Source organism: Schistosoma haematobium, chromosome 4, assembly GCF_000699445.3.
Source record: "Schistosoma haematobium chromosome 4, whole genome shotgun sequence".
Lineage (NCBI taxonomy): Eukaryota > Metazoa > Platyhelminthes > Trematoda > Strigeidida > Schistosomatidae > Schistosoma > Schistosoma haematobium.
The window spans coordinates 15,234,137-15,260,779 of NC_067199.1; the positions used below are offsets into that span (position 1 = coordinate 15,234,137).

The 26,643-nt window shown below is 43.5% G+C and overlaps 2 protein-coding genes across 2 annotated transcripts in view; one reads left to right on the forward strand and one right to left on the reverse strand.

Moving 5' to 3' along the window:
- Nucleotides 1-26,114, reverse strand: part of KMT2D (Histone-lysine N-methyltransferase 2D) — a 46,597-nt gene extending 20,483 nt beyond the window's left edge. The window contains exon 1 of the mRNA XM_051215772.1: nucleotides 25,908-26,114. The gene's annotated coding sequence lies outside the window, so the exon portion shown is untranslated. The remainder of the gene's footprint in view (nucleotides 1-25,907) is intronic.
- MS3_00007490 (uncharacterized protein) lies at nucleotides 11,227-21,790 on the forward strand. Its single transcript, XM_051215773.1, has 2 exons — nucleotides 11,227-14,828; nucleotides 21,162-21,790. Exons 1-2 carry the CDS (start codon nucleotides 14,379-14,381, stop codon nucleotides 21,459-21,461), a joined length of 750 nt encoding a protein of 249 aa, XP_051066309.1. The 5' UTR covers nucleotides 11,227-14,378; the 3' UTR covers nucleotides 21,462-21,790.
- Nucleotides 26,115-26,643: the final 529 nt, after the last annotated feature.

Genomic DNA, 26,643 nt, shown 5'->3' on the forward strand with positions numbered 1-26,643 from the left:
CCATTCCACCGAAAAGTGTAGATGAGCGTTGGTTGCAATTGCATGACGCCATGAAAATGGCGGGTACAGTCAGTTGTGAGTTTGCGAAACGTCCCGCTTATAAGCACTGGGTTTCTGCAGGTTCCTTACAACTCATCGAAGTCCGTCGGTCTACTCCGGGTGACCGTGAGTTTGATCACAAACAACAACTGTTACGTAATGAAATCGGGCGAAGCTTGCGTAAGGACCGAGAAGCCTGGTGGTCGGAGTGTGCTAATGAGTTGGAAGCAGCAGCTGCATGTGGTAACTACCGGAAGCTCTTCCAACTCATCCGAGCCACTGGCAGCAAGAAGTCTGATGTGAGCTAAACAATCTGCGAGGATGACGGGATGCCAATCACTAACATCCATCGACGTCTTGGACTGTGGGCAGAATTTTTCGAAGAGCAGTTCAACTGGCCTGCTGCTCCGGCAACATCGGTCAGACTGTTCTGCCCTCCATGGCCGGTGACGACTGATCCAGCAAATGAGGCGGAAGTCCGCAAGGAACTCCAACTCTTGAAGCGCTACAAATCACCTGGCCCAGATGACTTACCTCCGGCTCTTTTTAAAGATGGTGGTGACTTTTTGACTAAGGAATTGACGACGTTGTTTACAAAGGTTTGGGAACTAGAGAGTGTACCAACGTCATGGAATGAGTCGACAGTTGTCCCTATCTTTAAAAAGGGTTCACGTCGTTCCTGTAACAACTATCGGGGGATAAGTATACTTCCGATTGCGTCCAAGCTATTGGCTTCTGTCAAACTTCGTAGGTTGTTCAAATCCCGAGAAAGATTGACTCGCGAGGAGCAGGCGGGTTTTCGTTCTGGTCGAGGATGTGTTGATCAAATCTTCATCCTCTGACAAATGTTAGGACACCGCCATACTTATCAAAGGTAAACAATCGTAATGTTTCTTGACATCAGAATTCTCGACCTTGAGTATGCGGATGATATTGTCTTACTGTGCGATAATGCCCAAGCCATGCAATCCTCACTTAATCAGTTGGCAATCAGTGTCCGTAAGTATGGTATGTGCTTTGCACCTTCGAAGTGCAAAGTACTTCTACAAAACTGGCAGGATCTTAATCCTGTACTCACCCTGGATGGTGAGCAGATAGGAGTAGTCGAAAAGTTCGTGCATCTAGGTAGCTGCATAAGTGCTGGTGGTGGCATGAGTGATGAGATCAATGCACGTATAGTGAAAGTCAGAGCGGTTTATGTCAATCTGGGCCATCTTTGGCGCCTTCGTGATGTTAGTCTGGCTGTACAAGGTCGGATCTACAGCGCGTCGGTGAGAGCAGTTCTGTTCTATGCTTGTGAAACCTGGACTCTCCGAGTTGAGGATGTTAGACGACTCTCCGTGTCTGATCATCGTTGTCTCCGAAGGATTGCTGACATCCAGTGGAAACATCATGTTAGTAATGCAGAGGTTCGACATCGTGTGTTCGGGAACAGAGACGATAATGCAATTGGTGTCACCATCTTAAAACACCGACTTCGGTGGCCTGGACATGTTCTACGAATGTCGTCCCAGAGAATTCCACGTCGTGCATTATTGGCCGACTCTGAGACTGATTGGGAAAACCGGAGAGGTGGTCAGTATATGACATGGTGTCGTGGTATGAAAGAAAGCTGCAAAGGACTGGCTTGTGTCGGTCCTTCACGACTCCCTGGTTGGGGTCCGAGAGATGGTACAACACAGTGGCCAGAGACGTTATCAGATATGGCTCAGAATAGAAGCCAGTGGCGATCATGCTGTAACCTTCTTTTACTTTCTTCGTAAAAAGTGGTTGTATCTTACTTAACTGAAAGATTTCTTCTGATTGTACATTTCCGTTCCCCCATTTTTTATTATTATTATTATTATTACACTACCCTACACTAATCTGTTCGTTATTGTTCTTTTTTTCTTTTCCGCTCCTTACCCTCTTTTTTTCTCTTCCCATTCTCATTGTTTTGTGTGGTGCATATATATTTAGTGCCCTCTTGTACCAATATTTATGTGTTCAAATAAATAAATAAAGTCAGTCAGTCAACAACAACGTAGAACTTCGTACGTAAGTACATCAGTTCGAGTTGCCACACCACATTAGCACAGAGATGCAGTGGTCGATTCAAATCCCGTAGTGGTACAGGTAGTAAGAGTATAAGCAGTAATCGGAAACATTAGTGTTTGGAGATGTTATTTAGAGAGTATAAAACAGTGAAATAAATCTGGAAAGAAAATAAAGGACATGACGAATTCAGAAGATTAAAATTTGGGAGAACACAAAGAGTGGATGCACCTGCACCATTGCAAACGATTTTGAGCCATGTCATTCAGAGTCTCTAACCATCGGTTGCCATCATCTCGCGGTCCCCAACAAGGTAGTCTACACCTATCAATATGACTCAGTTTACTTGTCAGTGACTTTATGGATTTGTGCCATGTTTTGGTCTGGCCGCCCCTAACTTTCTTCCAACCTACTCCCACATCATAAAACATCGCACGTCGAGGCAGCCGGTGGTTGGGCATACGTAACACGTGTCACAGCCATCTCAACTGATCAAGTTTCACCACGTCATCAATCGATTTGCCATCCTTACCTAGTACCCGTTTCCTAACAACTCCGTTACTTACTCAATCGTCCCACGATATACGAGCAATGTTTCGAAGACACCTATGATCGAATACTAGTAACCTACGAATATCCTCTACTCTTACCGGCCACGTTTCACTGCCATAAAGTAGGACGGAACGAACTGCTGCGCAGTAAACACATCCTTTGGTTGATAGACGGATATCTCGCCTACGCCATAAATGACGCAAGTTGGCAAAAGCTGGTCGAGCCTTCTGTATCCGTGCTGAGATTTCGTCACACACCAGACCACAAAGGCTGATCAGACTTCCAAGATAAGTGAAGCGGTCGACACGCTCAACTACTTCACTCCCTATCATTAGTTCGGGTGTCGATGCAACGCAATCCTGAAGCAACATTTTGCATTCCCAGGGGGAGAATCGCATCCCGAACATACTTGCATTGTTGCTTTAAGTGGTCAGAAGACTCTGCATTTTGTCAGCGTCTTCACCAAATAGAACTATGTCATCGGCATATTCCAAGTCAACAAGTGAATCTCCTGGTAGGAGTTCAACCCTTGGAAATTTAGATGAGGAAAATGTTATCTCTAAAAGTATGTCAATGACAAAGTTAAACAAGAATGGAGAGTGTGGACAGCCCTGACGAACACCACTCGAGGAAATCAATTCTGATGACAGTTCGCCATAAGCTCTCACTCGACCAGTTGTGTTCGAGTAGAGAGCCTTTACAAGGTTAATGTACTTCTAGGGTACTCCTTTCAGTGACAAACACTGCCATAGAACCTCACGATCAACAGAGTCAAATGCTGCTTTAAGGTCGAGAAATACTACGATTTTGGGGCGTCTGAACGTATGTCTGTGTTCTAGAACCTGACGTAGTGTGAATATCTGATCTATACAACCACGTCCAGGTCGAAAACCAGCCTGGTTTTCTCTAGTCTGCTGTTCACGAGTAGCGATAAGCCAGACATATTTAGCTCTAGATTTAAGGTTGTAATTGTATTAATAGGTTTTAACATGTTACCCCTCGGACTGCAAATTGCTATCATAGTAATCTTGGAATGTGTCACATAACATTTCACTGGATACAGTCGAGAAACACTTACACCATGTAATACAAGCAGATAGGCGAACTTTTTTGTTTTAAGTCTTCTTGTTTAACTCTATCAAAACCTCGACCCTAATCAATCTAATGGAAATTCGGTACAATAAACTAAATAACGTTACAATGCATTATAGGAAATCACTTGTGTAAATGTAGATGGTGCTGCTCAAACCAATAAAATTGACTTAAATATTCTGATTTCGTGCTCTCCATCTTTGGAAGTGATATTTATAAAACAGAAAAAGTTACGGCATAGTCTACTTGGAATTACGCAAATGATACTCAGCATTGTGTGACGTTGTAGATGACTGACATTATATTGTAGCGTAAGCCCAAAAACTGAGACCTAATATGTTACTGTATACTAGTGATCAACGTTCCATAACAAGAGTTTATAAAACTTTTCAAATAAGTCACGCAAAATCCTTACTGAACCTTAATATACACAAAAAAACTGTCGCAGTACAAACATAAACTTCACAAGATAAATTGATCTATCTACGACACAGTTATCAGTATCTAAACTACTCGAGGCTTATAACAAATCTTTTCAGTCAGTCAGCTACAAAGTATATATATATATATATATATATATATATATATATATATATATATATATCAGTCCAAGTTGCCATACCTCATTAGCACAAGATCAACATCAAATTCATAGAAGCAGTTACTTCGATGGTATGGAGAAAGAATTAGTTAGTAGAAAGATATGAAGCGATTTTAATCTCTTACTTTAAGGGAAGACAAAGAGTGTATACACCGACGCCATTGTGATCGATTCTGAGCCATGTCACCAAGAGTCTCCAACTATTGGTTAGGATAGTCGCGCAAACCCCAACCAAGTAGTCGGCATCTACCAACATGGCTCAGACTAGAGGTTAGTGTCTTCAAGCACTGATGCCACGTTTTGGTTTGGCTGCCACTAAGCACCAGTTAGCATTGCACGTCGTCGTAATCGGTGTTCAGGCATACGTAACACGTGGCTCAACCATCTCAGTCGATGAAGATTCATAACCTCATCAACTGATTTACCATCATAACCTAATACCCTGCGTCTAACCTCACTATTACTAACCCGGTGATCCCAGCAGATGCCAGCAATATTTCTAAGGCATCTGTGGTCCAATACTAATAACTTACGGGTGTCTTTTACTCTTAATGGCCATGTTTCGCTGCCGTAAAGTAAGACAGAACGGACTGCCGTGCAGTATACCCGTCCTTTTATTGATAGACGGATATCTCGCCTTCGCCAAAGGTGACGTAAGTTGGTAAAAGCCGAAAGAGCTTTTCGAATCCATGCTGAGACTTTGTCAGACACCAACCCATTAAAGCTGATCAGAATTCCAAGATAAGTGAAACTGTCAACGCGTTCGACTACTTCACTTCCTAACCTTAATTCAGGTGTTGACGCAGACCGTAGCTGCTACCTTGACGTGGTGGTCGGACTTGTCTATCGTGATGACCCAACCGAGCTATATTGGCTGGAACATATGTTCCTGCAGGTTCTACAATACCAGGGAGGCCAATTGGAGAACGTTAAAACTGAAAGCAGCAACTCAAGGTCTGAGGGCAAAGTCGTACTGCTGACTTTAGAGGGGTGTGACGGCAATAAGGTGTTCCCCTCGAACAACCAGCATCTGCAGCGATGCTGCCTTCTCACAAAGAAGGAAGGGGTTGGAAAAGGTGGACCCTAAAAATGTCACACCTCACCTTACCTCACGGATTTCCGTTTCTGGCGGTAAGGTCCTTTGAAGAACGGAGCTAACTCGTTAAGAACTTCCCACAAAAATTCCGTGCGTGACTGGCCTCAATCAGTTGTCCCTTGGGCTCCGCGGCCACGCTCCCAGGTCGTTAAGACCAACACTAATCCGACTTCCTTTTCAGGTTCCTCAAGAAATACCCTTCCACGGTGCGCGCAGTCGGGAATTGACATCAGCCCTCATACCTGTAATAGAACACGAGGCCAAGTCAGTCACATTCAAATCCCTCCTACACTTCCAAATACCTCTCTCATCTCCATGACTATCCCTTCTCACGCCTCTTTATCACCTCGCACCGCTAATGCAAACGATTCGAGTACGTGGAACGTTATTCCTGGTCTCCTGAAACCACGCTCTAAACTACACATAGGAGCTTTTAACGTCCGAACACTGTGCCAAATAAGACAACAGGTCTCCTTAGCCAGGACTTCAGAATCTCGCGCCATAGATGTGTGCTGTGTCTCCAAAACGCGCACACAGGATCCGAGTATCGTCATTCACTTGACCTCACCATATTAAAGTTAAGAACCATCTCGATTCACGCTTCGTATATCTGGAAGCCCTGATGCTGCTTCCCGTGGCCTCGCTGGCGTAGGTATAGCATCGAGTCATAAGGCAGGACCAGCTCTCTTAGACTGGATCCCAGTAGGCAGTCTTTTGTGCGCTATCCGACTAAACGGAACGGTACGGACTCAGAAAGATAGGGACATTCGTCATTGCCTCTTCGTCGTCTCTGCCCACTCTCCCACTGATTGCAGCTCAGATGGTGTAAAAGATGAGTTTTACAGAAAGCTTCCCGACCTCCAAAACGTTAGGCGCTCGGATGTACTAATAGTGGCTGATGACTAATGCTCAAGTAAGTAAACTAAGTAGAAAGGAAAGACACATGAGTGGATCGTATGGTATCGCGGCCCAAAGAACAAATAGTGGCGACCGTCTGTTGCAGCTATGCTCAGATAACCGCCTGTTTCTTGCAAACACCAACTTTACGCATAAGGAAAAACATCTTTTGACATGGCGACCCCTTAATTTGTCCCAACGTTGGACCCAACTAGATCACATTGCTATCAGCCACTGATGGAGGGGCTCGATAGAAGATTGTCGCTCATTCTGGAGCATATGCTTATACTCAGATCATGCTCCAATGCGAGTGCGTATTTGTCTACGTCTTACTGGACGTAGGAAAGACGCTGCAAGGAAACCTCTTAGTGTCCTACTTAATGATAGTCAAGCTAAGAGTATATTTGGGGAACAACTAGAAAAACAGTTAGGCAGCCATGTAATTGATGCCCACCCGGAGGCAGTGTGGGGTGATATCTGAAAAGCTGTGGAAACAGCAGTGATGTCTGCAAGTACGGTAAACCATAAGGTTAGGGAGAAACACTGGATCTCGGCAGCATCTACCGCACTGACAGATGCTCCAAAACTCATTCCTTCTGGCTCTGAATATAATGAAGAGCGGAGTCGGCTTAAGCGCAGGCTGATAAGAAGCCTACGCAATGATCGCGAACAGTAGTGGGTAGCGAAAGCAAGAGAGATAGGAAAAGCAGAGGCAATAGGCAACAGCAGACAACTGTTCAGACTTGTTAAAGAAACCGGTATTAGGAACCCGACTGTTAGTGAAACTATCTCCGAAAAAGATGGACATACTATTCATCCTCAATTCGTGAGAATGGATCGATGGGCAGAACACTTTAGGGATCAGTTCGACTGGCCTTCAGCCACACTTTGGTTTCCCACGATCTCTAGTCTACCTGAATGGCAATTTAATGTAAGTCCTCCAACTCTTTACGAAGTTGAAAAAGTTATAGGAAATCTGAAGCGAGGGAGAACAGCAGGTCCTGAGATTGAGTGAGGTCTTAGGTAGAATCTGGGAACTGGACGTAATCCCATCTGACTGGCCTCAATCACTGATTGTGCCAGTCTATAAGAAAGGACGGGTCCTCTTGTGACAACCACAGAAGAATCACTTTGACCAATACATTGTCTAAAATATTAGCTTCAATAACTCTTCGACGCCTAACCAAAGCTCGTGAAGAACAGAATAGAGAAAATCAGGCTAGTTTTCGACCTGGACGTGGTTGTATAAACCAGATATTCACAATACGTCAGGTCCTACAACATAGACACATATTCAGATGCCCCACAATAGAGTCGGACTTTTACCGGAAGATTCACTCGCTGACTTAGAATATGCCTATGACATAGTTCTATTTGGTGAGGACGCTGGATTTATTTAGTTAAACACATAAACATAGGTACAAGAAGGCACCAAATAGATATACGCCATATAAAACATTCGATTTATGTGAGGGCTATGATACTGCCCCTGTGTCCAAACCGAAGCGGGTGGTTTTCTTAGGGAGCGACACTCAGAGCCTTTGACATAAAAATCTAATCCATAAGGCAGTGGAGCAACGTCAGAAGATGCAGTCCCATGGTAGCCGGTGACCAACGCCATTGGTTCCCTCGAAGTCCTGGAGCCCATGTGCACCATTGGTTTGGAATCAGGGTTTTCCAAACCCCCTAGGTAAACTCTCCATGTCCACCAACCCGGTTAAAACGCCAAACGTTCGCTTTCCGTCCTAGCAATTTCATAAACAACACCCCCCTCCACGAGAAGGCAGTGAGTAAGAACTCCCTGGCAGTGGTTGTATGCACATGGCTATGTGAGAGCATTTTGAGAGGGAGAGTTGACTCTCCGCGCCCTCGGCCGTACCTTGGCAGTGGGGGCAGTGCGAGGTTCTACGTCGTTGCTGACTGACCGAATAAACTCGGGGTCTGCAAAATCTTGCCCGACCGTTGTTGCTACCTTGACGTGGTGGTCGGGCTTGCCTATCGTGATGAAGCAACCGAGCTATACTGACTGGAACAACTGTTCCTCAAGGTCCTACCACGTCAGAAAGGTCGGTTGAAGAGCGGTAAGACTTAAAGCAACAAACCCAAGGTCCGAAGGTGAAGTCGTACTGCTGACTGTACAGAGGTGTGACAGCAGTAAGGTGTTTCCTTCAGACAACCAGCATGACAGCGATGCTGCCTTTCCACAAGGAGGGGTGGGGTTAGAAAAGGTCGACCCTAAAAATGCACGCCTCGCCTTATCTCACGGATATCCGTCTCCGGAGGTAAGGTCTCAACAAGTACGGAGCTAACACAAAAATTGCCCATAAAAAGGTCGTGTGTGACCGACCTCAAGTAGTTGTACCTTGGGCACTGCGGTCACGCTCTCAGGTCACTAAGACCACTTCTAATCCGATTTCCTTTTTAGGTACCTCCAGAAGAACCCTTTCACGGTGTGGGCAACCGGGAAGTGATAAGTACCCTCATACCTCTAACAGCACTCAAGACCACTGTATTCATAATCAACCTCCCTCTTCAATTCCTACTATTCCTCCTACATCAACTTCAAACTCTAAACTTCTTTTTTCGGCTTCCCCCTCAAGTGTCACCATGGCCAACGATTCTAGTGTTCAAAACACTGTCCCAGGTCTACTGAAACCTCGCTCCACACTACACATTGGAGCCTTCAATGTACGCACCCTATGTCAAATCGGTCAACAGGCTTCCTTGGCTAAAACCCTAGAGTCCCTTACCATTGATGTATGCTGTGTCTCTGAAACACGCATACAGGATCCCAGTGTGGTCATTCACTTGACCTCACCTCAGCAAAACGGAGAGCTGACGAGATACACCCTCCGTGTATCTGGTGACCCGATGGCCAGCTCTCGTGGACTGGCAGGAGTAGGGATAGCACTAAGCATGAGGGCGGAACAAGCACTGTTAGAGTGGATTCCCGTTAACAATCGTTTATGTGCTGTTCGGCTAAACGGCTCCGTAAGAACTCGGAAGGATAGGGACACACGTCGTTGCCTTTTTGTCGTTTCTGCCTACGCTCCCACCGACTGCAGCTCAGAAGAAATGAAAGATGAATTTTACAGAAAGCTATCTGAACTTCTTCAGAAAGCTAAACGTTCAGTACTTGTAGCAGGTGACTTTAATGCCCAGATAGGTAGTTTAAACCAAACAGAAAGGCATTTAGGTCGGTATTTTAGTATACCGGCACAGCGAACAGATAATGGTGATCGTCTGCTACAACTATGCTCAGACAATCGTTTATTTTTAGCAAACACAAATTTTAAGCATAAGGAGAGACATCGTCTAACATGGCGACCCCCTACACCAAACCAATGATGGACTCAAATAGACCATATTGCCATCAGTTATCGTTGGAGAGGGTCGGTAGAAGATTGTCGCTCATTCTGGAGTACCTGCTTGGACTCCGACCACGCCCTAATACGGGCACGCCTCTGCTTGCGCCTCACTGGACGCAAAAAAGCCACAGTAAAAAGACCCATTATAACTGAATTGAGTAGCGAGAAAACCAAAAGTAGGTTCCAGAAACAGCTGAGGTCACACTTAGGTAGTTCTGAAAACGAGGCTGACCCAGATGTTGCTTGGAAAGCTATACAAACAGCTGTGGAAACAGCAATGAACTCTATTAGTGACTTAAACCACAGAGTTACAAAGAACCAGTGGATTTCTTCAAAGTCTATCACACTGATGGATTCTCGCAAACTCGTCCCATCAGGTTCCGAACATGAGGAAGAGCGACAACAAATCAGATCTAGGTTAAGAAAAAGTCTAAGAAACGACCGTGAGCAGTGGTGGGCAACGAAAGCAAAAGAGATGGAAAAGGCGGCGACTATAGGGAACACAAGACAGCTTTACAGACTAATAAAAGAAACTGGAACTAATAAGTGTAAGTGAGATTATTTCGGAAAAAGACGATACTCTCATTTGCTCCCAGTCCAGACGTTTAGAACGATGGGCGGAACATTTTAGGGAACAGTTTAGCTGGCCTTCAGCGACTCTACAACTACCCTCCATTCCTAGACAGTGTGAATGGAACATTGAAGTAGGTCCCCCAACTCTTGCTGAAGTTCAAAAGGCTATAATTAATCTGAAACGAGGAAGGGCAGCTGGTCCAGATGGATTGGCTCCAGAAGTCTTTAAGGATGGTGGTCCAATTTTAGCGATTAGGTTGACTAATATTTTAGCTAAGATCTGGGAGTTAGACGTTATTCCATCTGACTGGTTGCAATCACTTATCGTCCCAATATATAAGAAAGGGTCAAAATCATCTTGTGACAACCACAGAGGGATTAGTTTAACTAATATAGTATCTAAAATACTAGCCTCGATAATTATCAGACGCCTAACTAAGACTTGTGAACTGCAAACACGAGAGAACCAAGCTGGCTTCAGACCTGGTCGTGGCTGCATCGACCACATATTCACCAATCGTCAGGTTCTAGAACACAGGCATACCTATTGGCGGCCGACAATGGTGGTCTTTCTTGACTTAAAACGGGATTTGACTCGGTAGACCGCGAGATTCTGTGGCAGTGTCTGTCATTGAAAGGCGTACCCCAGAAGTACATAAACCTTGTGAAGGCTCTTTACTCGAACACTACTAGTCGAGTCAGAGCTTATGGCGAACTGTCATCTACTTTTGCAACCTCAAGTGGTGTCCATCAAGGCTGTCCACTTTCTCCATTTCTGTTTAACTTCATCATAAACCTACTGATGGAAATTACATTCTCGTCGACTGAATTCTCGGGTATTGATCTCCTACCAGGAGGTCCACTTGTCGACTTAGAATACTCAGATATAGTCCTGTTTGGTGAAGACGCTGACAAAATGCAGTCTTTTGGTAGCACTGAGCAACAATGCCAGAATGTTTGGAATGCGCTTCTCTCCCTCTAAATGCAATTGCTGGATTCAGGACTGGTCTGCGTCAACACCTGAACTAAGGATAGGGAGTGAAGTAGTCGAACGCGTTGACAACTTCACTTATCTTGGAAGTCTGATCAGCCCTAATGGGCCGGTATCGGACGAAATCTCAGCACGGATTCGAAAAGCTCGTTCGGCTTTTACCAACTTACGTCACCTTTGGCGAAGGCGAGATATCCGTCTATCAATAAAAGGACGGGTATACTGCACGGCAGTCCGTTCTGTCTTACTTTACGGCAGCGAAACATGGCCATTAAGAGTAAAAGACACCCGTAAGTTATTAGTATTGGACCACAGATGCCTTAGAAATATTGCTGGCATCTGCTGGGATCACCGGGTTAGTAATAGTGAGGTTAGACGCAGGGTATTAGGTTATGATGGTAAATCAGTTGATGAGGTTATGAATCTTCATCGACTGAGATGGTTGAGCCACGTGTTACGTATGCCTGAACATCGACTACCACGACGTGCAATGCTATCCGGTATTGGAGATGGTTGGAAGAAAGTTAGGGGCGGCCAAACCAAAACGTGGCATCAGTGCTTGAAGACACTAACCTCTAGTCTGAGCCATGTTGGTAGATGCAGACTACTTGGTTGGGGTCCGCGTGACTTTCGTAACCGATGGTTGGAGACTCTTGGTGACATGGCTCAGAATCGATCACAATGGCGTCGGTGCATACACTCCGTCTTCCTTTAAAATAAGAGATTAAAATCACTTCATATCTTTCTTTCTACGAACCAATTCTTTCTTCTACTATATCTCTATATGCAATCTTTCTCTTATATATTACCACCTTTGACCTGACCACTGCTATGAATCCGGTGTTCATTTCGTTGTGCCGATGCGGTATGGCAACCTGGACCGATGCACATATGTGCCTTGTCCTACGTTGTAGCTGACTGACTGACTGCAAAATTTTGTGGGTTGCCATATGTATATTAATTACATGAGTACCGGCTTGTGTAATTTGTGTACATAGATATATGCAAAGGGTACGCGCGTGAGGTGGATACAGGGACGTAAGCTGCACTGTCTTAAAAAACCAGAAGCCTAACACAAGTGGTCGATGTTAGGTCCCGATAAGCATAATGAATGGTAACTTTGGGATCCATTTATGGACCAATACTAAACGTATATTTTTACCGTATAATTGTTAAATAACTAAGCTATTCATATTCATATTCCTCTTATTATAAGCTTTATTTTGACCTATACATTTTACCATTCTTGAATTGTGTCCTGTCTATTAGTCACTACCTCCCACATTCACATCCACCTGTCTAAATCTTGTACAAATGTTGTTTTCTATTTTATGGTACGTTGTGGTCTGTTTGATTGGTATCTAAACTCAGTATGTTTGAAATATAATGATTCATATTGCAGAGGTTGAGATTGGCGTTCTGGACTTAACCAGCTGGGCTAGGCGGAAAGCAGGATCAATTAGGACCCTAGGCTGCTCGTACGTGTTTACGCGTCCTTGGTTCGGTCGATAATTCACTGCTCTCTGATTGACGGTATTATTACGTCATCCACTAACAGGGCAATCGGGTCACAAGATATAACGGTCGAAGACAACAAAACGATATGGTAGCGATTACTAGAGAGAGGTGACCACTAACCTTTCCTGAGAATGCTTATGCTTATGTGTGTCATGAAGTGCACGGACGAAAGTCTTCGTACCAACGGTATCCATGTAATGCGTAAGAGACACACACTTAAAGCGAATACGCTCGAAGGGAGGGGCGACAATCTATACTCGAATTGGTGAACATACTCATATGTATGCTATGGGATATATGAGTGAAAACTTGTGTTACCGGTGAGCATGTGATGTATATTTGCTCACAAGGTAAGTATACCTATGTGTATCCCCAGTGAAACAGGTTGTTACCAGTACGCATGATGACTACACTCTAGTGCGCCAAGTCCTGGGGATAACGATTTCTCTACCCAATTACATCCACATAGTGGGTTTTTGAGCCTTTGAAACACGAAACCTTATTCCAGAACAGCCATATCGGTTTCACCAGATGAGGCCTGATCAGCCTTAATTGGCTGAAACACCATGCTGAGTGAAGTTATGTCATTATTATTATTAATGGCTGTATTTAATATTATATTTTGATACAATATAGAACTCTCGGCACAAGGTATTTCAACAACTAGGATTATACGTTCTAATGTAAGCTACAACATTTGCAGTTCGACTTACTTGAGCCTTAGTGTCACAGGCTTGAATCTAGTTAAACCTGTCACAGCCAAAGGAACCGGGTAGCAGTAGTAGTATACGTCAACAAAACGTATGCTATGAAGCAAGATACATGGACCTGAAGCTCAGCTAAATCAAAATACTTGTTTCCTTAACCACTAGAAACGCATAGGATGTCATTAATGACAAAACCACTTAGCTATCCTGTCAGTAATAAAACGGAAGCTGTCTAAAGATCTCATCTACTTGATTTTTCCTGTTTTTGAAATTTTGGCCACACTACAGTTCGATTGCTACGTGGGATAACCATAAACATCCCAAGATGTGAAATTTTATAAGGAAAACCTGTATATATGAACCGTGTCGTCTGAAAAATACGATAGCACTTACCTAATACTCAACGCAAAGAACTTGGAGCCAACTCTTCCTCTCGAAATACTCTCACATGGCCACGTGCATACAACCACTGCCAGGGAGTTCTTACTCACTGCCTTCTCGTGGAGGGGGTGTTGTTTATGAAATTGATAGGACGAAAAGCGAATGTTTGGCGTTTTACCCGGGTTGGTGGACATGGAGAGTTTACCTAGGGGGTTGGAAAACCCTGATTCCAAACCAATGGTGCACATAATCTCCAGAATCCTGAGGAGACAATAGGCATATGAACCTATTGTTGGTCACCGGTTACCGTGGGACTGCATCTCCTTACGACGCTCCACTGCCTTGTGGAACAGATCTTCAGGTCGAAGGCTCCGGGTGTGGCTCTCTAAGAATACCACCTGCTTCGGTTTGGGCACCCGGGCAGTATTACAGCCCTCACACATATCAAATGAGATTTGTGTGGCGCATATGTATTTGGTGCCTCCTTGTACCAATACCTGTGTTAAAATAAAAATAACGCAAACAACTAATGTCTGCTTGCTTCTCTCCCTCCAAATGCAATTTCTTGATTCAGGACTGGTCTGCGTCAACACCTGAACTAAGGATAGGGAGTGAAGTAGTCGAACGCGTTGACAACTTCACTTATCTTGGAAGTCTGATCAGCCCTAATGGGCCGGTATCGGACGAAATCTCAGCACGGATTCGAAAAGCTCGTTCGGCTTTTACCAACTTACGTCACCTTTGGCGAAGGCGAGATATCCGTCTATCAATAAAAGGACGGGTATACTGCACGGCAGTCCGTTCTGTCTTACTTTACGGCAGCGAAACATGGCCATTAAGAGTAAAAGACACCCGTAAGTTATTAGTATTGGACCACAGATGCCTTAGAAATATTGCTGGCATCTGCTGGGATCACCGGGTTAGTAATAGTGAGGTTAGACGCAGGGTATTAGGTTATGATGGTAAATCAGTTGATGAGGTTATGAATCTTCATCGACTGAGATGGTTGAGCCACGTGTTACGTATGCCTGAACATCGACTACCACGACGTGCAATGCTATCCGGTATTGGAGATGGTTGGAAGAAAGTTAGGGGCGGCCAAACCAAAACGTGGCATCAGTGCTTGAAGACACTAACCTCTAGTCTGAGCCATGTTGGTAGATGCAGACTACTTGGTTGGGGTCCGCGTGACTTTCGTAACCGATGGTTGGAGACTCTTGGTGACATGGCTCAGAATCGATCACAATGGCGTCGGTGCATACACTCCGTCTTCCTTTAAAATAAGAGATTAAAATCACTTCATATCTTTCTTTCTACGAACCAATTCTTTCTTCTACTATATCTCTATATGCAATCTTTCTCTTATATATTACCACCTTTGACCTGACCACTGCTATGAATCCGGTGTTCATTTCGTTGTGCCGATGCGGTATGGCAACCTGGACCGATGCACATATGTGCCTTGTCCTACGTTGTAGCTGACTGACTGACTGCAAAATTTTGTGGGTTGCCATATGTATATTAATTACATGAGTACCGGCTTGTGTAATTTGTGTACATAGATATATGCAAAGGGTACGCGCGTGAGGTGGATACAGGGACGTAAGCTGCACTGTCTTAAAAACCAGAAGCCTAACACAAGTGGTCGATGTTAGGTCCCGATAAGCATAATGAATGGTAACTTTGGGATCCATTTATGGACCAATACTAAACGTATATTTTTACCGTATAATTGTTAAATAACTAAGCTATTCATATTCATATTCCTCTTATTATAAGCTTTATTTTGACCTATACATTTTACCATTCTTGAATTGTGTCCTGTCTATTAGTCACTACCTCCCACATTCACATCCACCTGTCTAAATCTTGTACAAATGTTGTTTTCTATTTTATGGTACGTTGTGGTCTGTTTGATTGGTATCTAAACTCAGTATGTTTGAAATATAATGATTCATATTGCAGAGGTTGAGATTGGCGTTCTGGACTTAACCAGCTGGGCTAGGCGGAAAGCAGGATCAATTAGGACCCTAGGCTGCTCGTACGTGTTTACGCGTCCTTGGTTCGGTCGATAATTCACTGCTCTCTGATTGACGGTATTATTACGTCATCCACTAACAGGGCAATCGGGTCACAAGATATAACGGTCGAAGACAACAAAACGATATGGTAGCGATTACTAGAGAGAGGTGACCACTAACCTTTCCTGAGAATGCTTATGCTTATGTGTGTCATGAAGTGCACGGACGAAAGTCTTCGTACCAACGGTATCCATGTAATGCGTAAGAGACACACACTTAAAGCGAATATGCTCGAAGGGAGGGGCGACAATCTATACTCGAATTGGTGAACATACTCATATGTATGCTATGGGATATATGAGTGAAAACTTGTGTTACCGGTGAGCATGTGATGTATATTTGCTCACAAGGTAAGTATACCTATGTGTATCCCCAGTGAAACAGGTTGTTACCAGTACGCATGATGACTACACTCTAGTGCGCCAAGTCCTGGGGATAACGATTTCTCTACCCAATTACATCCACATAGTGGGTTTTGAGCCTTTGAAACACGAAACCTTATTCCAGAACAGCCATATCGGTTTCACCAGATGAGGCCTGATCAGCCTTAATTGGCTGAAACACCATGCTGAGTGAAGTTATGTCATTATTATTATTAATGGCTGTATTTAATATTATATTTTGATACAATATAGAACTCTCGGCACAAGGTATTTCAACAACTAGGATTATACGTTCTAATGTAAGCTACAACATTTGCAGTTCGACTTACTTGAGCCTTAGTGTCACAGGCTTGAATCTAGTTAAACCTGTCACAGCCAAAGGAACCGGGTAGCAGTAGTAGTATACGTCAACAAAACGTATGCTATGAAGCAAGATACATGGACCTGAAGCTCAGCTAAATCAAAATACTTGTTTCCTTAACCACTAGAAACGCATAGGATGTCATTAATGACAAAACCACTTAGCTATCCTGTCAGTAATAAAACGGAAGCTGTCTAAAGATCTCATCTACTTGATTTTTCCTGTTTTTGAAATTTTGGCCACACTACAGTTCGATTGCTACGTGGGATAACCATAAACATCCCAAGATGTGAAATTTTATAAGGAAAACCTGTATATATGAACCGTGTCGTCTGAAAAATACGATAGCACTTACCTAATACTCAACGCAAAGAACTTGGAGCCAACTCTTCCTCTCGAAATACTCTCACATGGCCACGTGCATACAACCACTGCCAGGGAGTTCTTACTCACTGCCTTCTCGTGGAGGGGGTGTTGTTTATGAAATTGATAGGACGAAAAGCGAATGTTTGGCGTTTTACCCGGGTTGGTGGACATGGAGAGTTTACCTAGGGGGTTGGAAAACCCTGATTCCAAACCAATGGTGCACATAATCTCCAGAATCCTGAGGAGACAATAGGCATATGAACCTATTGTTGGTCACCGGTTACCGTGGGACTGCATCTCCTTACGACGCTCCACTGCCTTGTGGAACAGATCTTCAGGTCGAAGGCTCCGGGTGTGGCTCTCTAAGAATACCACCTGCTTCGGTTTGGGCACCCGGGCAGTATTACAGCCCTCACACATATCAAATGAGATTTGTGTGGCGCATATGTATTTGGTGCCTCCTTGTACCAATACCTGTGTTAAAATAAAAATAACGCAAACAACTAATGTCTGCTTGCTTCTCTCCCTCCAAATGCAATTTCTTGATTCAGGACTGGTCTGCGTCAACACCTGAACTAAGGATAGGGAGTGAAGTAGTCGAACGCGTTGACAACTTCACTTATCTTGAAGTCTGATCAGCCCTAATGGGCCGGTATCGGACGAAATCTCAGCACGGATTCGAAAAGCTCGTTCGGCTTTTACCAACTTACGTCACCTTTGGCGAAGGCGAGATATCCGTCTATCAATAAAAGGACGGGTATACTGCACGGCAGTCCGTTCTGTCTTACTTTACGGCAGCGAAACATGGCCATTAAGAGTAAAAGACACCCGTAAGTTATTAGTATTGGACCACAGATGCCTTAGAAATATTGCTGGCATCTGCTGGGATCACCGGGTTAGTAATAGTGAGGTTAGACGCAGGGTATTAGGTTATGATGGTAAATCAGTTGATGAGGTTATGAATCTTCATCGACTGAGATGGTTGAGCCACGTGTTACGTATGCCTGAACATCGACTACCACGACGTGCAATGCTATCCGGTATTGGAGATGGTTGGAAGAAAGTTAGGGGCGGCCAAACCAAAACGTGGCATCAGTGCTTGAAGACACTAACCTCTAGTCTGAGCCATGTTGGTAGATGCAGACTACTTGGTTGGGGTCCGCGTGACTTTCGTAACCGATGGTTGGAGACTCTTGGTGACATGGCTCAGAATCGATCACAATGGCGTCGGTGCATACACTCCGTCTTCCTTTAAAATAAGAGATTAAAATCACTTCATATCTTTCTTTCTACGAACCAATTCTTTCTTCTACTATATCTCTATATGCAATCTTTCTCTTATATATTACCACCTTTGACCTGACCACTGCTATGAATCCGGTGTTCATTTCGTTGTGCCGATGCGGTATGGCAACCTGGACCGATGCACATATGTGCCTTGTCCTACGTTGTAGCTGACTGACTGACTGCAAAATTTTGTGGGTTGCCATATGTATATTAATTACATGAGTACCGGCTTGTGTAATTTGTGTACATAGATATATGCAAAGGGTACGCGCGTGAGGTGGATACAGGGACGTAAGCTGCACTGTCTTAAAAACCAGAAGCCTAACACAAGTGGTCGATGTTAGGTCCCGATAAGCATAACGAATGGTAACTTTGGGATCCATTTATGGACCAATACTAAACGTATATTTTTACCGTATAATTGTTAAATAACTAAGCTATTCATATTCATATTCCTCTTATTATAAGCTTTATTTTGACCTATACATTTTACCATTCTTGAATTGTGTCCTGTCTATTAGTCACTACCTCCCACATTCACATCCACCTGTCTAAATCTTGTACAAATGTTGTTTTCTATTTTATGGTACGTTGTGGTCTGTTTGATTGGTATCTAAACTCAGTATGTTTGAAATATAATGATTCATATTGCAGAGGTTGAGATTGGCGTTCTGGACTTAACCAGCTGGGCTAGGCGGAAAGCAGGATCAATTAGGACCCTAGGCTGCTCGTACGTGTTTACGCGTCCTTGGTTCGGTCGATAATTCACTGCTCTCTGATTGACGGTATTATTACGTCATCCACTAACAGGGCAATCGGGTCACAAGATATAACGGTCGAAGACAACAAAACGATATGGTAGCGATTACTAGAGAGAGGTGACCACTAACCTTTCCTGAGAATGCTTATGCTTATGTGTGTCATGAAGTGCACGGACGAAAGTCTTCGTACCAACGGTATCCATGTAATGCGTAAGAGACATACACTTAAAGCGAATACGCTCGAAGGGAGGGGCGACAATCTATACTCGAATTGGTGAACATACTCATATGTATGCTATGGGATATATGAGTGAAAACTTGTGTTACCGGTGAGCATGTGATGTATATTTGCTCACAAGGTAAGTATACCTATGTGTATCCCCAGTGAAACAGGTTGTTACCAGTACGCATGATGACTACACTCTAGTGCGCCAAGTCCTGGGGATAACGATTTCTCTACCCAATTACATCCACATAGTGGGTTTTGAGCCTTTGAAACACGAAACCTTATTCCAGAACAGCCATATCGGTTTCACCAGATGAGGCCTGATCAGCCTTAATTGGCTGAAACACCATGCTGAGTGAAGTTATGTCATTATTATTATTAATGGCTGTATTTAATATTATATTTTGATACAATATAGAACTCTCGGCACAAGGTATTTCAACAACTAGGATTATACGTTCTAATGTAAGCTACAACATTTGCAGTTCGACTTACTTGAGCCTTAGTGTCACAGGCTTGAATCTAGTTAAACCTGTCACAGCCAAAGGAACCGGGTAGCAGTAGTAGTATACGTCAACAAAACGTATGCTATGAAGCAAGATACATGGACCTGAAGCTCAGCTAAATCAAAATACTTGTTTCCTTAACCACTAGAAACGCATAGGATGTCATTAATGACAAAACCACTTAGCTATCCTGTCAGTAATAAAACGGAAGCTGTCTAAAGATCTCATCTACTTGATTTTTCCTGTTTTTGAAATTTTGGCCACACTACAGTTCGATTGCTACGTGGGATAACCATAAACATCCCAAGATGTGAAATTTTATAAGGAAAACCTGTATATATGAACCGTGTCGTCTGAAAAATACGATAGCACTTACCTAATACTCAACGCAAAGAACTTGGAGCCAACTCTTCCTCTCGAAATACTCTCACATGGCCACGTGCATACAACCACTGCCAGGGAGTTCTTACTCACTGCCTTCTCGTGGAGGGTGTTGTTTATGAAATTGATAGGACGAAAAGCGAATGTTTGGCGTTTTACCCGGGTTGGTGGACATGGAGAGTTTACCTAGGGGGTTGGAAAACCCTGATTCCAAACCAATGGTGCACATAATCTCCAGAATCCTGAGGAGACAATAGGCATATGAACCTATTGTTGGTCACCGGTTACCGTGGGACTGCATCTCCTTACGACGCTCCACTGCCTTGTGGAACAGATCTTCAGGTCGAAGGCTCCGGGTGTGGCTCTCTAAGAATACCACCTGCTTCGGTTTGGGCACCCGGGCAGTATTACAGCCCTCACACATATCAAATGAGATTTGTGTGGCGCATATGTATTTGGTGCCTCCTTGTACCAATACCTGTGTTAAAATAAAAATAACGCAAACAACTAATGTCTGCTTGCTTCTCTCCCTCCAAATGCAATTTCTTGATTCAGGACTGGTCTGCGTCAACACCTGAACTAAGGATAGGGAGTGAAGTAGTCGAACGCGTTGACAACTTCACTTATCTTGGAAGTCTGATCAGCCCTAATGGGCCGGTATCGGACGAAATCTCAGCACGGATTCGAAAAGCTCGTTCGGCTTTTACCAACTTACGTCACCTTTGGCGAAGGCGAGATATCCGTCTATCAATAAAAGGACGGGTATACTGCACGGCAGTCCGTTCTGTCTTACTTTACGGCAGCGAAACATGGCCATTAAGAGTAAAAGACACCCGTAAGTTATTAGTATTGGACCACAGATGCCTTAGAAATATTGCTGGCATCTGCTGGGATCACCGGGTTAGTAATAGTGAGGTTAGACGCAGGGTATTAGGTTATGATGGTAAATCAGTTGATGAGGTTATGAATCTTCATCGACTGAGATGGTTGAGCCACGTGTTACGTATGCCTGAACATCGACTACCACGACGTGCAATGCTATCCGGTATTGGAGATGGTTGGAAGAAAGTTAGGGGCGGCCAAACCAAAACGTGGCATCAGTGCTTGAAGACACTAACCTCTAGTCTGAGCCATGTTGGTAGATGCAGACTACTTGGTTGGGGTCCGCGTGACTTTCGTAACCGATGGTTGGAGACTCTTGGTGACATGGCTCAGAATCGATCACAATGGCGTCGGTGCATACACTCCGTCTTCCTTTAAAATAAGAGATTAAAATCACTTCATATCTTTCTTTCTACGAACCAATTCTTTCTTCTACTATATCTCTATATGCAATCTTTCTCTTATATATTACCACCTTTGACCTAACCACTGCTATGAATCCGGTGTTCATTTCGTTGTGCCGATGCGGTATGGCAACCTGGACCGATGCACATATGTGCCTTGTCCTACGTTGTAGCTGACTGACTGACTGCAAAATTTTGTGGGTTGCCATATGTATATTAATTACATGAGTACCGGCTTGTGTAATTTGTGTACATAGATATATGCAAAGGGTACGCGCGTGAGGTGGATACAGGGACGTAAGCTGCACTGTCTTAAAAACCAGAAGCCTAACACAAGTGGTCGATGTTAGGTCCCGATAAGCATAACGAATGGTAACTTTGGGATCCATTTATGGACCAATACTAAACGTATATTTTTACCGTATAATTGTTAAATAACTAAGCTATTCATATTCATATTCCTCTTATTATAAGCTTTATTTTGACCTATACATTTTACCATTCTTGAATTGTGTCCTGTCTATTAGTCACTACCTCCCACATTCACATCCACCTGTCTAAATCTTGTACAAATGTTGTTTTCTATTTTATGGTACGTTGTGGTCTGTTTGATTGGTATCTAAACTCAGTATGTTTGAAATATAATGATTCATATTGCAGAGGTTGAGATTGGCGTTCTGGACTTAACCAGCTGGGCTAGGCGGAAAGCAGGATCAATTAGGACCCTAGGCTGCTCGTACGTGTTTACGCGTCCTTGGTTCGGTCGATAATTCACTGCTCTCTGATTGACGGTATTATTACGTCATCCACTAACAGGGCAATCGGGTCACAAGATATAACGGTCGAAGACAACAAAACGATATGGTAGCGATTACTAGAGAGAGGTGACCACTAACCTTTCCTGAGAATGCTTATGCTTATGTGTGTCATGAAGTGCACGGACGAAAGTCTTCGTACCAACGGTATCCATGTAATGCGTAAGAGACATACACTTAAAGCGAATACGCTCGAAGGGAGGGGCGACAATCTATACTGAATTGGTGAACATACTCATATGTATGCTATGGGATATATGAGTGAAAACTTGTGTTACCGGTGAGCATGTGATGTATATTTGCTCACAAGGTAAGTATACCTATGTGTATCCCCAGTGAAACAGGTTGTTACCAGTACGCATGATGACTACACTCTAGTGCGCCAAGTCCTGGGGATAACGATTTCTCTACCCAATTACATCCACATAGTGGGTTTTTGAGCCTTTGAAACACGAAACCTTATTCCAGAATAGCCATATCGGTTTCACCAGATGAGGCCTGATCAGCCTTAATTGGCTGAAACACCATGCTGAGTGAAGTTATGTCATTATTATTATTAATGGCTGTATTTAATATTATATTTTGATACAATATAGAACTCTCGGCACAAGGTATTTCAACAACTAGGATTATACGTTCTAATGTAAGCTACAACATTTGCAGTTCGACTTACTTGAGCCTTAGTGTCACAGGCTTGAATCTAGTTAAACCTGTCACAGCCAAAGGAACCGGGTAGCAGTAGTAGTATACGTCAACAAAACGTATGCTATGAAGCAAGATACATGGACCTGAAGCTCAGCTAAATCAAAATACTTGTTTCCTTAACCACTAGAAACGCATAGGATGTCATTAATGACAAAACCACTTAGCTATCCTGTCAGTAATAAAACGGAAGCTGTCTAAAGATCTCATCTACTTGATTTTTCCTGTTTTTGAAATTTTGGCCACACTACAGTTCGATTGCTACGTGGGATAACCATAAACATCCCAAGATGTGAAATTTTATAAGGAAAACCTGTATATATGAACCGTGTCGTCTGAAAAATACGATAGCACTTACCTAATACTCAACGCAAAGAACTTGGAGCCAACTCTTCCTCTCGAAATACTCTCACATGGCCACGTGCATACAACCACTGCCAGGGAGTTCTTACTCACTGCCTTCTCGTGGAGGGGGTGTTGTTTATGAAATTGATAGGACGAAAAGCGAATGTTTGGCGTTTTACCCGGGTTGGTGGACATGGAGAGTTTACCTAGGGGGTTGGAAAACCCTGATTCCAAACCAATGGTGCACATAATCTCCAGAATCCTGAGGAGACAATAGGCATATGAACCTATTGTTGGTCACCGGTTACCGTGGGACTGCATCTCCTTACGACGCTCCACTGCCTTGTGGAACAGATCTTCAGGTCGAAGGCTCCGGGTGTGGCTCTCTAAGAATACCACCTGCTTCGGTTTGGGCACCCGGGCAGTATTACAGCCCTCACACATATCAAATGAGATTTGTGTGGCGCATATGTATTTGGTGCCTCCTTGTACCAATACCTGTGTTAAAATAAAAATAACGCAAACAACTAATGTCTGCTTGCTTCTCTCCCTCCAAATGCAATTTCTTGATTCAGGACTGGTCTGCGTCAACACCTGAACTAAGGATAGGGAGTGAAGTAGTCGAACGCGTTGACAACTTCACTTATCTTGGAAGTCTGATCAGCCCTAATGGGCCGGTATCGGACGAAATCTCAGCACGGATTCGAAAAGCTCGTTCGGCTTTTACCAACTTACGTCACCTTTGGCGAAGGCGAGATATCCGTCTATCAATAAAAGGACGGGTATACTGCACGGCAGTCCGTTCTGTCTTACTTTACGGCAGCGAAACATGGCCATTAAGAGTAAAAGACACCCGTAAGTTATTAGTATTGGACCACAGATGCCTTAGAAATATTGCTGGCATCTGCTGGGATCACCGGGTTAGTAATAGTGAGGTTAGACGCAGGGTATTAGGTTATGATGGTAAATCAGTTGATGAGGTTATGAATCTTCATCGACTGAGATGGTTGAGCCACGTGTTACGTATGCCTGAACATCGACTACCACGACGTGCAATGCTATCCGGTATTGGAGATGGTTGGAAGAAAGTTAGGGGCGGCCAAACCAAAACGTGGCATCAGTGCTTGAAGACACTAACCTCTAGTCTGAGCCATGTTGGTAGATGCAGACTACTTGGTTGGGGTCCGCGTGACTTTCGTAACCGATGGTTGGAGACTCTTGGTGACATGGCTCAGAATCGATCACAATGGCGTCGGTGCATACACTCCGTTTTCCTTTAAAATAAGAGATTAAAATCACTTCATATCTTTCTTTCTACGAACCAATTCTTTCTTCTACTATATCTCTATATGCAATCTTTCTCTTATATATTACCACCTTTGACCTAACCACTGCTATGAATCCGGTGTTCATTTCGTTGTGCCGATGCGGTATGGCAACCTGGACCGATGCACATATGTGCCTTGTCCTACGTTGTAGCTGACTGACTGACTGCCTTCAAACAATCCAAACGTTCTCATACTAAACGGTCACCAATTTACTCTGAAGACAGCGTACCTTGAAGAATCTCGCTAGTTACATGACCAGGGGTGGAATTTTGTCGTGAGATTTACGTAGTCGATGAACTATCGACACTTGCACAAGACAGCCTACCTTTGGCGAACAAATTTTCATAATCATAACGCAGAAAATGAAAACAAGGAGGCATTTCAATCTTAAAAATGTGACTCGCTTGTTACTTGGAAAGCTGGCACAACAGAAGATACTGTGCATTTTTGAGTTGTGTGGTGTTACAAAACAAGTGTAGAAAAAGTCACAATCAGAGGTCTGACGAGCAATATAAAATAGTTTAGGTTGGGATCTTAGACCAAAATTTGCGACCGCATTTCCAACATAAACCTGTTGCAAACATCCAGCAGTAGAAGTGCCGTATGTAAACTATATATATATAGATAGATAGATAGATAGATAGATTAGATAGATATAGATATAGGACCGATTAGCTATTACTTATTCTGAAGGCGACTTGTCATTTTTAAGAACCATGTAAAGAATTTTAAGAAAATGGGATGACTGTACTGTACAGACGCTGTGGCGTGTGCACGAACGCTTATAAAGCAGTCTAACTAGCCCCGTTTATTAAACTTGAGAACCTTAACTCAAGTCACTAAATCTGACGGAACAATCACTACTCACAACCGTGTTGAAACGCTCCGTAAGTTTTTCATAATTCTTAATGCACAAAAGTGCGAGAATAAGAATGAGTAATGACCATCGAATACACAATACAGTTATGAGGACAGATAAAAACCCGAAACCGCGAACTGCAAGTTAGGTCTATCTTCGGAAGTCAGGCTACCCAGAACCAGTTACTTATCATACAAGATATAAGGGAAGTAAGCGAATATGAATAAGAGAATAACTGCACCTCAGTACGACCATAAATGAATCAAGAAATGAACCTTTGAAAACTGATTAGTGAAACACGGTCAGACATCGATGATTTCTAACCAGTTTGATGTTTATCAAATAGCAACGCATACTTTTGAGGGACTTACCAAAATAAGCAGCTTTGTATCGTGGAAAAAAGTCAAAGACGATTTAGGGGACATGATACTATTTCCCGGTCGTGGTAACCGCGATTGCTTTAAACAAGAACACTGTTGTAAGAGAAGTGAGCTTGCCAAAAACTGCAACAGTCTACACAGAAACATGTCTTGATATTTAGAGACTTGGAATCTTTGAAGTCGTAAGATTTTGAAAAGAGGTTGAAGTAGTTCATTGACATTGCCAGTCTGAATTAACTTAGGTATTTCTGTGGATTGCATGGATGAACTTTTCAAGGCTGATAAGCAAAGAAACTTCGCCTTTGAAAAGTCATGGTTCTTTGGTGATGGAACAAAGACAAGGCATCTTTTTCCTAACGTAAATTGATTTGAACAGGAAATTATGCTAGGTACGTAGGTATTTTCAGGTATTTTCAGTCAAAGAAAAGCCTCAAACGACTCAGAATGATATAACCGAGTTATGTCACACACTCACGCGTTATCTTAGTCTTCGTACCGACCGTAAGAGATCGCGCACACCACGTAGAAGCATTTCACGTAAGCGATCTGTCTCTAGACCACGAGAGACAGATAACCCCGACTGGTGCTGGTATCATAACCAGTATGGAAAGTTTTCCAGAAATTGCAGAAAACCCTGCAATTTTCCCAACACGAAACCGAGTGACTCGAAAAACAACTCGGGAAACTTCCAAGCCGGCACGCGTTAACGGCAACCGTAGCCGGCGAA